This window comes from Anguilla rostrata, chromosome 10, assembly GCF_018555375.3.
Source record: "Anguilla rostrata isolate EN2019 chromosome 10, ASM1855537v3, whole genome shotgun sequence".
In the NCBI taxonomy this organism is placed as follows: domain Eukaryota; kingdom Metazoa; phylum Chordata; class Actinopteri; order Anguilliformes; family Anguillidae; genus Anguilla; species Anguilla rostrata.
In genome coordinates, this window is record NC_057942.1 from 33,799,411 (window position 1) to 33,812,088 (window position 12,678).

General features: G+C 47.6%; 1 protein-coding gene across 3 annotated transcripts in view; it reads left to right on the forward strand.

Annotated features, from left to right (window-relative positions):
- The window catches only part of fras1 (Fraser extracellular matrix complex subunit 1), a 114,298-nt gene that overhangs the window by 75,276 nt on the left and 26,344 nt on the right, over positions 1 to 12,678 (forward strand). For 2 of the 3 annotated variants that reach the window (XM_064296643.1, XM_064296644.1), the window contains exons 28-39: positions 877 to 961; positions 2,822 to 3,142; positions 5,319 to 5,478; positions 5,866 to 6,044; positions 7,415 to 7,531; positions 7,651 to 7,765; positions 8,066 to 8,203; positions 8,830 to 8,862; positions 10,463 to 10,594; positions 10,967 to 11,098; positions 11,433 to 11,680; positions 12,334 to 12,485. In XM_064296643.1, the coding sequence (XP_064152713.1) occupies positions 877 to 961; positions 2,822 to 3,142; positions 5,319 to 5,478; positions 5,866 to 6,044; positions 7,415 to 7,531; positions 7,651 to 7,765; positions 8,066 to 8,203; positions 8,830 to 8,862; positions 10,463 to 10,594; positions 10,967 to 11,098; positions 11,433 to 11,680; positions 12,334 to 12,485 (1,812 nt within the window). The remainder of the gene's footprint in view (positions 1 to 876; positions 962 to 2,821; positions 3,143 to 5,318; positions 5,479 to 5,865; positions 6,045 to 7,414; positions 7,532 to 7,650; positions 7,766 to 8,065; positions 8,204 to 8,829; positions 8,863 to 10,462; positions 10,595 to 10,966; positions 11,099 to 11,432; positions 11,681 to 12,333; positions 12,486 to 12,678) is intronic. The other variant, XM_064296645.1, reaches the window with a different exon arrangement.

The following is a 12,678-nucleotide window of genomic DNA, read 5'->3' on the forward strand; positions in this document are numbered from 1 at the left end:
ATTATATTTCTTATATTTCTGCAGCAGTATGGAGAATTCAGGCTATTTTTAAGAAAGATATTTCAGGAAAAACTTCTGGTTTTTAGCATCCTTTTAATGTAACCACACCTTCTTTGTATGACATTCAGGTGTGTTGGGTTGACTGAAGCAAAATGTGATTTCATCCCCTCACTGGTGTGAGTTGTGCAGGGGCTGCAGAGTCAAAATAATTTCTTTGATGCTAGTGTGGGGGGGGGGGGTGTGCGGAGAGGGGGGCTGGAGGGGGTGAGCCAATCCCCTGTCAAACGCTCCAGCGGCTCCACAGAGGTAATTAAATGTAATGACCTCACAGAGGGTTCATAATGACCTCACGGAGGGTTCATCCAATCAGACCCCCCAAGTGACTCTTCACGGCCTCCCGCACTGAAGCGCTTTGTGTTCCCCGCAGGGCGAGTCGCAGATCCAGTCGAACCTCGTCTGTTCCCCCCCCATCCCCCCCCCCCCCGTCCCCGTCCTCTGCTCTTTCATTCTCTCTGTCTCAATTTCTTTCCCTCCCTCCCGCTCTCTCTATTGCCCGAGTCACTTACTGTATCAGCTCGGTCACTCTAGAAGTTTCTTACCGCGCCTCTCTCTCTTTCTTTGTGTCTTTCTTTATGTTAGTCTGTATCTTCTCTCCTTGACTTCTCCGTTACTCATTCGCTCTCTTTTGATGTTTATAGCTGCCTTTCTGTTGCAGTCTCTTGTCTACGTTCTATCTCTTTCTTCCTCTCTCTGTCCCCTCTCCCCCTCCCTCTCTCTCACTCTATCTCTTTCTCTCTCTCTGTGTCCTGTTCTCTTCTCTTCCCCCACCTCATTAATTTGAGGCTAATTAGCGGCTCGCTCTGCTTTTTGTTGCAGGACCGGGCGTTTCACCCTGCGGGTCAGCGATCAGCAGCTCTTCTCCCAGCCGGAGGCCGTTAACGTCCAGGCCGTGTCCCTGCAGGTAAGGGGGTTCCCCCAGCCTGCGCCCCTGCCCCTGGGCCAGCCCCCAGATACGAGGCCCGGTAGCTAACGGCCGCTACCACCCATCCGCTCTGCTCCAGACGGTGACAGAGCGAAGCATGCTGGGTACACACGCTCCGCAATCTCTTCTCTAGGCCCGTATCACCACACATCCTCAGCCACGCCGGGGATTGTGGGAAGAATCCTCAACACGAATTCAGAGAGGCAAGCCACGGATTCAAAGGCTCCCTTATTTGACACGGCAAAGCAATCTTGGAATTTTGGAACCGAGAATTATTCCAGTGACATACAAATGGAGTGCTGCTCTGTGTTCTTTTTTATGCAGCTGAAAATTTCACTGGTAGCATCTGCAGTCTCAAAGGATGTGGCTTTGTCTCTGACCTCAGGTGTTTAGCTCGCATTGTGAAATGCAAGGTGCTTTATCAGAAGAGAATTTTTTGTCTCTGAGGACTGAACAAAGTCCTAGTATTCCAGAGTGACGTGTCTTTTGTTAATAATACTGAGCCTTAAACACTATCTAGTTAGAGAACACAACTTTTAACTTTTAGCCATGAAATCAATGTCATATCTCTAGATTCAAGCATATTTTGGGGTATATATTTCCAAAAGGAAATAACTGAATTATTCAGTGATTTATTTCCTTTTCTAGGGATGGAGATTAGTCAGTGCCAGTATTGTTCAGAGCACCTTTGCCGTAGGGAAGGCTCCATTTTGTAATAATGTTTTGATGCTGTGTCCTCAAATCCGAAACTCAAAATGAAAAAGGGCACCAAACAAAAACTTTTTTCCGTCCTCACAAACATAGTAGAACCAACCAGCGCCTACGTGGCGGCAGCCGGCTAAAAATATGAACCTCCCGGGTAGTCCATAAACAGGAAGGGAGAAGCGTGGACCTTTAAGAGCCTGCAGACGCCCGGGGCCTTGCACAACAGTGTTCGATTTGTGGCACGTAGCAGACAGGGAGAACTTCTCTTTGTTTTCCAAAACTCACTACGCTGGCGGCATAGACTGTCAGCCACAACTAGGCGGCTGCGGACGGTGGCTAACCGCTGCTTGAGCCTGCCAAGATCCAAGAGGCTGGGGGGCTCTCAAGACCGAAGGCCGTTCGGCATCTGTCTGGTCGGTTCGTCCAGTTTGGTCAGTTCTTCTACCAGTTTGGTCAGTTCTTCTACCAGTTTGGTCAGTTCTTCTACCAGTTTGGTCAGTTCTTCTACCAGTTTGGTCGATTCTTCCAAAATGTGAGGGATTTTGGTGCTTGGGTTTTGTTGCCTGGAACCAGAAGAAAGGGCTTAAACCTAGCCACTCGGTCTTAATTTTCTGCAAATTCTACTGTACAAGCAGAATTGTGAAAAGGAAGATATGTCATTGGCCCTCCCACTGTGCATAGCCACAGTGTGTATTTGCAGTGGGAAAATGAGTCTTATTAATAAGTCTAAAACGTCCTTGAATAATATGTCTGCTAATGTGCCTTATGCGAATGTGTAGCCACTTGAAAGAATACCAGTCTCGGTAGGTGGTCTGCTGCAGCTTTTGATCTCAGTGGGAACAGAATTTAGCCTCGCTCCATAATTGGCTAGGCTCTCTGAACCCCGGATGGTGTGAGGCGGTTCAGGTATGGCTGAGGCAAATGGAAACATGCCATAGCCGTTCCCCCTTGTTTTAAAATCAGTGCCCGCATAAGGCTTGCAGTGCGAGATGATGGGCCATATTTCACAGAGCCCAAATATTTATCCGCTGGCAGCGGGGGTGGGGGCCTCTCGGATGGGGGGAAGATGGAGATCAGTTCTTGCTTTTGTTCCTGTTGGCACAGAGCCTAACGTGACCTTCCCCTGCCTCCTAGGCCCCCTACGTCCTCACCAATCGACCCATGCTCATTAGCAGAGGGGAGGCGGCGACCGTCAAGGGGGAGACGCTGAGGATCGAGGACGACGACAACCCGCAGGACGTGCTGGTCATGGTGCTGGACCCGCCCCGGCACGGCCGGTTGACGCGTCTCCGTAGCGACCAGCCGCTGATGCAGTTCAAGCTGGAGGAGCTGGCGCAGGAGCAGGTGCGGTACGTCCACGACGGCTCCGACCGGCCCCACGACCAGATCCTGCTGCAGGTCAACGATGGGCACAGCTACCAGAATCTTCTCTTCCACATCCATGTGGCCCAGAAGGTACTAGAACAATGGAGGTGTGGGGTGTAGACCTTGTTCAAATATGTATTTTAAATGCTTTAACTGCTTTAAGTCCTGTTTGAAAGCAATCCTGCGGATCCAATCAAAGGAAACAATTATGGGCCTGATTTACTGAAGACCGTTAGCACATGCAAATCCTTTTATTACAGATAACCAATGATTGGGGCAAAATAAATACCATGACCGATGATTGGTCATGTTATTGATTTTTCATGTGCAAAACGTTTCACATATGCTAAAGGTTTTAGTAAATTAGGCCCTATATATGAATAAAGTATTTTGTTCTGAATATCGGTGAAGATGCTTCTTTCAAAATCACTGGTAGTCTTCAGCATTTTATTGCTGTCTGAAGGCTTCACATATTTCAAAAATGCTGTTTCCCATGGGGGTAATGTGGGTGTATGGTATGGAGATGCTAACCGTGGCTAGGACAGGAGGTGAGCGGGCCGCCCGCTCTCCTTGCCGAGGGGCTGAGCCAGTCGCCTGGAGCGGCGCAGGGTTGGCGGTCGGCCAAGCCGGCTCCTTCCCCTAATTATCACCTTTTCTGAATGCCAGGAGATGGGGAACAAGGCAGGGCCTGCCTCCGCAGAGGCGATGTCTAGACAGATAGCAGCGGTCTGTTGGGTCCTCTCCAGTTCCCTGCCATCCGTTCCCGTGCGGTGCTCTCTGTCTGCAGACACCGTTTCGTTCCAGATGACACACACACACACACACGCACTTCACACAACATATTCTGTGGAACATGTCGTCCTACAAACCCGCGTCGAATTACAAAACAGCCTTCCGAGCCGGTTGTCGTGAACTCCAGTCGACAGCCGCGTCGGAGATTTCGTCTCCGCTCGAATCCTCCACGGCTGTTTTTTTAAAATGTATTTTTTGTCCGTTATTTGATCCGGACGGTGTCCCTTCCCTGCTAAGCGTCGTCGGCTGAGCCCCAGCGCTGGGAGCGAAAGCCGAGCGACCCCCGAGGCCCACGGGATTCTGTGGGGGGGGGGGGGGGGGGACAACCGCGCGGCGCGTTTGAAGCCCGGGGGCTCACGCCGCTCATCGCCGGGATCAGCCGCGCGGCGCTTACCTGGCGACCGCGGCGGCGCGGAGGCCTCTGTGCCGGTGCCAGGCCGCGTCCCGGGATGAAAGGCGGTCCGGCGGGCCGGATTAATGAACGAGGCCGTACAGTAACGAGGCCGTAGCGGCGCGGTGATTGATTTCCTTTTTTCTTCCCCGCGAGCAAAGCTCCCCTTTCTTGGCCCCGGGAAACCATCGTCTATTGTCGCTCCGCGGGGCGGAAAGTTAACCCTGGCTCCCGGTGAGGGTTCACGTGAAGCCTTTGCGTGTCGTGTCTTTTTTTTTTTAGCATTTGGACAGTCAGCGACTCTATTATTTCCTGGCAGCGATGATTAAGTCGAGATTTAGATTGGCCCCCTAGGCTCGGTCTCCCATTTACTTATCCGTCGACTTTGATGTTTTGAAGGAGTGGAAAAACCCACTGTAGAAAAGGTCTGTGGTTCTACTTATTCGTTATCCTTTGTTCTCTACTTTATTTTTCTATATTTATGTTTTATCTATTTTTTACTGAGCTCTCACAAATTAGATTTCGGAGCCTGTGGGATCTTTCTCATGCTGATATCTGTTTGGTCCAGGAGAGATTATCAGTGCCTGTTTGCACTGCAGATTGATGAGAATATGCATCACTGCAAGCCAAAGGCTCTCAAAACCTCATATGTCAACGGTAGCACCTGGTATTCACTGGTATTCTTTCGCAGGTATTTCCACAGCGAGTCGTCTTCTTTTTTTTCCGCTCTGTGCGTACCCTTGCGAGTCCTTGGAGCTCATCAGAGCCGGCGATGGCGCTTTGAAGTCCGGGCGCAGTGCTGACTTTGTGCTTCCTTCGCCGATTCCAGCTCGTGCTGCTGAGACATGGTTTTTGTGAGGTCCGCGCGCCTCACCATCCACACACGAGGCCTCAAAGGGTCCCAGTGAAAAAAAAGAAGAAAAAAAAGAAAAGAAAAACTACTTGACATGGAGTTCTCAGGCCTGGCTTTTGAATATATGGATGAGAGGCCCCAACTGAACTTTTTTTATCGGCAAGGAAAAACACACCCTGAAGCAGCAATCTCAATCATGCTTTACAGTTACTTTCGCTTTATTTTCACAGGATGAGAACTCTCCGCACTTGCTGTCCCGGCCCATGGCCTGGGTAAGGGAGGGAGGCATGGTCCAAATCACTAAGAAATACCTGAAAGCTGAGTACAAAGGCTCCAGCGACTCTCAGATCCACTACAACATCGTCCCATCCAAAGAACAGCCGAGATATGGTAAGCACTGAATCGGTGACCTCTAACGCAATGCCAGTCATCGTATTTGTATGCCTGTCCACCAGTACACTTGCTAAGACTGCTTTGCTAAGACCTTTAGCACGTGTATAACCTTTTAGCACACACAAAACTAATAACACAACCGATGATTGGTGCCAAATAAATACCATGACCAATCATTGGTCATGTTATTGGTCTTGCATGTGCTAAAAGGTTTTGCACATGCTGAAAGTCTTGGTAAATCAGGCCCTCAGTGTTGTATAGCTATGCCCAGCAATCGCAACTACATTTCATATCCTCTGATCATTTTTCGAAAATGTGATTGGCGGAGGTGCCCGCTGGAGTAATCACCCTTTCTCTCTGCCCACCTGGGTCCGCCCGGCGCAGGTGAGGTGGTGCTCCTGGTGCCAATGCCAGCCGACGGACCGGTGGACGGGTGGCAGCGCCTGCCGGACGGGCGGGCCGCCACGCCCACCTCCTCCTTCACCCAGCAGGACGTGAACGAGGGCGTCGTCTGGTACCGGCACTCTGGTGCGGGGGAGCCCAGCGATACCTTTCAGTTTAAGGTGAGCGCACGACTTCAATGCTCAATGCTCCCCGGGCGCTCGGCGGGTCCCTAACCGCAGGCCAGAATGTCCCCTCTCAAAACGGAACCGCAGCCTTCCTCCCTGACGAGCCTCTTCACAAAAACAAATGTGTGTTTGCTATGGGAGGCAGGTGGAAGATAAGGGAATCTGGGCCTAGCAAGGCATGGCCATATTCAGGCTGCAGTGACCTTAGGCTTGGGTGGAATGTAGGGTCGTGGGTTCACAAATATCTGATCAGAATGTTCTTAATTCTAATGCTGATGTAACAATCACTACTGCTAGTTGAAAGAAATGAAGTTCTAGAACACTGACTTAGAATTTTGAAAAAAGAATGTTCCAAAAACCCGCTCTTCAAAGGGTTAAAGGTTATATTGAGTGGAAAATGCTGTCTGACTGACTAATAAATATCACCCTCTTCGGCCTTCTATAACACCAAATTGCAGCTCAACATTTATGCAAATGGACTGAAGTAGAATTAAACCCTGGATTATCTGCAAAGTAGGACTGCCATTTATTTCTTGACAAATGGTGTCATCGTATGCATCATTAACTCATTCCTAATTATTCTTGGCAGAACAATGATGAGTCACGGCCAAAGAAACAGTGCTTAAAGCCATTTGCAGTTTTGATAGACCGCATAATTTCACTTTGGGCTTTTTGGCTCAGAGAACTGGGTATATGCATGTAACTGCAGTGAAAATTAGTTGGATTATGAACACAAGCATTACCTCAGTGTCTTAACAGTGCTGCCGAAGCTGTCATATAAACTCGTAACTTGTTAGTGGTAGACTCAATAAATGTTATTAGAATTTTTTTGTGGGGGTCTTTGAGCGAGGTGTTGCAATGCTAAAATAAGATGAATGGTCAGTCCATATTTAACACCACTGCATAGCAGTTTTGTTTGAAGTGATTTACTGTTTGATGTTATGAGCTGGTAAAAAGTGATTTATAGGTATAGTATCACAGTTCATGTATCACAACAGCATTTGTCAAAGCCTGGACTAAAATATTAGCTGGAGGATAGGGATGTGTGTAGCGGTAACAGGATTCACCAATGGCGCATTCTGTTTTTGACATGCTCGATAACCTCTGTCTGGGGCGGCTAATCCTACCCCTAGGGGCTTTTGTTTTGTTTCCCTAGGAGTTTAAACAATTTATTTGGCTGGTTGCTCCCTTGAAATCGATATATAATGTAATAATTTCTTCCACTATGTAGTCTCTTCCGCTATGTAGTCTCCCAGAAAATCTGCTGGATTTTTGTTTTGGCCCTAAAAAATTAAGGCGCTCTGCGTGTTGAATCGACTTGAAGAACGCAATTCCGATTATTGGCTTTTCTCCCCGCCCCCCAGATGTCGAGCGAGGGGTCCGTGGACACGCTCAGCGACGCCCAGACCTTCATGATCGGCGTCATGCCGCAGACTCCGGGGTTCCCTCAGCTCTCCCCCGATTCCGACCTCCAGATCACGGTACGGGACGAGGCGGGGGAACGGACGCGCGGGAACCGATCCCGCCTAATTCGAGGTCTTGGCGGCAGGGTCTCGGCTACCGGCAGTGCTGATGGCTGTTTGTCTTACCCCCGATGCAGGCTCTGGAAGATAGCATAACAGTGATAACGCCCTCCGCTCTCTCCTTCATGGACTCAGAGACGCCCAGCGAGAAGCTTGTCTACAACATCACCAAACCCTTAGCCCCGGGACAAGGTGAAATAAATCTCCCTTTTCATCTCCATGCTTCAGTTAAGAATGAGCTTTTTTTAAAACTTAGATATGGGGGACGAGGAACGGTCCTCCATTGTGTAAACAGCTGATATCACTAAACTCTCTGATAAAGCCCTGGCACTCTTCAAAGACCTTTGTTTTGTTTTGTAAATACTCAGTGGAGCAATCCATGCTATTCATATTTTTTACTGCACTTATATCTTGTGATGTTTTTCTTCTGGTGTATTACAGCAAAAGCTTAAGAATGAGTTAAAATGGCTGACTGTCTGTGGTGTGTCTCAGGTGCCCTTGAACACCAGGAGAGGCCCTATGTTCCTTTGAGCTTCTTCACCCAAGCGGACGTCAACAACAGAAACATCATCTACCGGCCGCCCCTGGCCCCGGCTCATCTTCAGGAGCTGTATCAGTACTCATTCACCGGTGAGCATGCTCTCACTGCTTTTGCACTGTCGGTCATGCACAAACCTGAAACGGGACCTGAAACAGATCCGAGAAGTGACTGTGTTTAATCTAGAGAATGTGATCGTGCACAGACCTAAGGAGTGACTCTGTTTAATCGGAGTAATATGGTCATGCACAGAGATTTCTCTTTAGCGTTAATTGACACTTGCCTACTGAAAGTGGAAATTGTGCACAGGGTGTTTGTTTATCATTGTTATTCGATTCTGTTTCATTTGTTTGTGTTTGCTGGAACATCTTGATCTATATATGGAGTCAACCTGATGGAGGCAGTGATGGTTACTGATGCGTTCAGTCGTGCACAGAACATTTCATGAGTTCGCTAGGGGCTAACTTGACATCATTAGAATTGAATGTACACTATCATCATTGATTTTACCCTGCAATTCCTGTTGCGTGGATATGATGCAATGAAAAAGAATCATGAATGTGTCAGTTTCCCCCTGCTCCACAGAGACTTTTTCCGGCAAATCTCATCACTGGAAGGAGAGTCGGAATGCTTCTTGCAGCGTTTTGAGTTTGCAAGACCCAGTTCAGCACTCTGTGCAGGCTCTGGGAGCTTCAGTAACACTGTTTTATCCCCCCAGGTCTACCTGAGTCGGTGAACTTCTATTTCACAGGTACTTTGCCTTCGGGGCTATTGTCAAAAATCCCTTTTGGTTCCCAGCCCCGATTGTTTTTTCCCCTCACAAACCCTCCCAACTTATTTTCTAGCTGTGGTAACTAATTCATCCCCCCCCAATATCCCACCCCCACCCCCTACCCCAAAAGTTCCCTTTCACCTTCCACTCAATCAAATGTTCTTCGGTGTGGTTTATGGGTCTGTCTCCGGCTACAAGACTTCCCTTCCCCTCCACCTCTGCGTCTGTCCTCCCTGAGAGCACGCTCCATATTGTGAGTGGCAGGATGGAGCAATATTTCATAAAGCCACCTTAACACGTACGGAAACTCTGCCAGGGATATCCGCAGACACACCGGGGGGGGGAATGCTCCGGCTCTGTCTGCTCGGTTGTGGAAAGCAATTACTTGACATTGAATTATGGAATAAATCAGTCTGCTTTTGATCATTTTCAGATAATGGGCTTTGACACCACTGGTCTTCTTGTGGTATTTAATTAGAGGTTGGGCAACTATCTCTATTAAGTTCCTGTTTTGGTTGTCCTCAGGGGGCATGTATATGTCTCATCTTGACATCCAGCGCACAGAAACGCATGAAATATTTAGCCACTAAGTTATTTATAAGTGTATCCTGGGTGGGTTGCTTTACATGTTATCCATTTATGCAGTTGGACATTTATTTACGTACCCAAAGGTCTCCCAGCAGTTACTCACCTGGGATTCAAACCCCCAGCCTGGTTTCGAGGTGCGCTTGTCATTGAGTGCATTAAGATGAATATCAAAGGCCCTGTAATCGTCCACATCTGCTGAGCGTGACTAAGGCGGAGTCTGGCCCTCTTCTGTACGCTAACTTAAAGTGGGCTTCGGCAACACTTCGCGGCACTGGCCTCCAGCGAACGTTCATCAATGATTTACAGGGAACAGCCTGCTAAGTAACGCGCGTATAGATGCCGTTTTAGAAGAACACCGAGGCTTTGGACTTGACATGCAGTGTTGTGGCGTGCTAAGATGGTGCTGTGTTGAAATACCTCTCTTCTGTGGGAAGCGTCCTCTCTTGTGGGTGTCAAGGTCTCTCTTCCCTCTTCTCCCTCCTTTTGAGTGTTTTTTTTTTTCATCGTCAAACCTCTGTATTTGAGTGCCTAGCTTTCTTAACATTTTTAGGCGATATTTGTCTGAAACAGGGTGGCATTCTTTTGGTCTTATGAGACTGAGTGCATTGTCACCTGGGTAAAGAAACTTGAGGTATTTGTTGTTTTTGAACTGGATGGTATTTCTTGCAAGGATACCCGTCAATACGGTACAGCCAAATGAATGCTAAAGTGTGTGTAATTTAGGTCTCCCAGTTTAATGAACAGAGAAAAGCTGTGTTCACCCTTAAATGGACTGTAACACAGATTATACATTTCTGTTTTGGTGGCACCATTTCAGTTTTGTGAACTTTAAAATACTCCAGAGGAAAAAGTTACCTGTGTGCCCTTGTGACGCGTCTATGCATGTATGTGCGAGTTTATGTGTATGCTTGTGTGCTTGAGTGTGTGCTTATGTGTGTGAAGCTAGTGCTACAGGAAAGATGGGGATAAATGCGGTGTGACTGTGTTTCAGTGTCAGACGGCGAGCACACAACTCCAGAGATGGACTTTGCCATCCACCTGCTGGCCAATCATCAGCAGCCCCCAGTTTTCCAGGTCCTGGACCCTGTGCTGGAGGTTAGCCTTGGGGGCAGGGCCCCTGTAGGTAAGCCTATCCTCTCTTCTGAGAACCACTTATAGTGTCATCTTATAAGTGCTGAAGAGCCCAATTTTTTTGTTGCTCATTAACAAAAAGCAATAACATACGGCTCCTCTTGGTAAGACACGCCTGTGATGTCATCTTCTGAATGCAGAAGAACTTGGTCTTTGCATTGTTGACCGCTAGAAAATGGATGGCCTACCAGTTTGTGTGCATAAATAGTACCATCTTATTGTGAAGCTTCAGCCCAGACTTGATGTCATGCAGACTAATTGAATTAGCATATAAGTTCCTGAAACTCAGCGTCTTGTTCTTGACACGGTCTTACTTTGTGGAATGGTGTGTTAACCTGGAGCGCGTGATTGGTCCGTTGTGTAGGTGGTCAGCAGCTTGCAGTCACTGATGCAGACACGGCCCCTGACGAGCTGGAGTTCGAGGTGGTGGAGGCCCCGGTCCACGGGACCCTCCTGAAAGTCAGCGGCTTCGGTGGAGAGATCGAGATGGTGAATGGTACGTAGCGCGTGGACGCAGATAGGCCACATCCTTATGGAAATGGTATGCTGAAATATACTGAAAATACATATGCTGCATATACATAACATAGCGAAAATATGTATCACAGTATCTGAAATCAGCAATAATGTGTGTATTTGCCCATATATGGCAGTGGGCAGAGCTATCATGCGTTAGCGAAGCTTCAAAGCTGTAAACCAATGATAGTGCTTTGCCATAGCAGGAAGAGTAATTTAATTGAGTCAGTAACTAGCAGTTTATGGAAGCCCCTGCCATTATTTTGTCCATGAAGATTTGATCTCCTGTTGCTCACGTTAATTTTGGTCTGTAGGCGACACCTTCTCCTTCAGTGACATCACCCGGAACATCCTGCAGTACGAGCACAACGGGGATTCGATGGATGAGGACTCCATGACCTTCTCTGTGACCGACGGCATCTCCATGACGACCGCCACTGTGCAAGTGGTGGTGGCGGGGACCGAGGGAGATGGCCCCCGGCGGGACCCTAACGCCCTGCTCTCCATGGAGGTGTCCGAAAAGAGCAGCACTGTCATCAAGCGCACGCATCTGGCCTATGTGGTGAGTAGTACTGCATGGGAGTGTGGAGTAGTGCTGAGAGACATAGTGTATGGCACTAAAGCCTTTATAAAGCATTTACAACATCTTAATTACCATAGCATAACATTTTTATAAATGGTTCAAAAGCATTTGTGCATTTTTTGTCAAGTGGTTAACCTTAAATCATTTACTTTAGCTTTAATTATCTCTTTATTGCTGGTTTGATACTCTCGTTAAGTGCACCTACTTTAAGTCACTTTTGTTAAAACTATCTGTTAATTGCCTTAAAGGTTGTACGAATCAAAGTGATAAGAAAATGAAATTGTGACCTTGCGTATCTTCCTAGTGGTCAATTTTATTGATTGTGGCTGACTTACATTTTGGAAATGCCTGTCCTTAGTCAAAGTCTTCAAAAGGCCTTCTTATGTAGGCTTTAGGACAGTACACTTCCTATACAAAAAGTTTGAACAATACTTTTGAATAATTCAATAATTACTACAATGTAACGGCATATAAATCAATACATTATAAACTTCTCCATTCAAGTTGTTCTTCGGAAAAGTATCTGTCAAGCAAATGGCGAATGTAACTTGAGCAGTGAACAGGAAAGTTTTTAGACAGTATAATGTGTTTTTTGAGGGTCTCACTAAAACGACAACTCTGCACTTGTGCAGGATGACAACACCCCGGATGAGAAGATCCGAATCCAGCTGGTGTCTGTGCCCATGTATGGCATTCTGACCCGCACTAAATCCAAGTCGGACCACGAGGAACTGACTGAGTACTCATCCTTCACCATGGAGGACATCAACCGCCAAAGCATACGGTCTGTCTGCCCTACCTCATGCCTGCATGGACAATTGCTCTCTCGGTGCGAACGAAACTAACCGTACTGTTATGTCAAACTGACAACTTTCCTGAGACAAACATGGTGGCAAATGCAAAAAAAGTTGATATTCTTATATTAAATCACTGGAGTAGCAACGGCCGCTACTACAAGGTGGCGGTAATTACTTTTC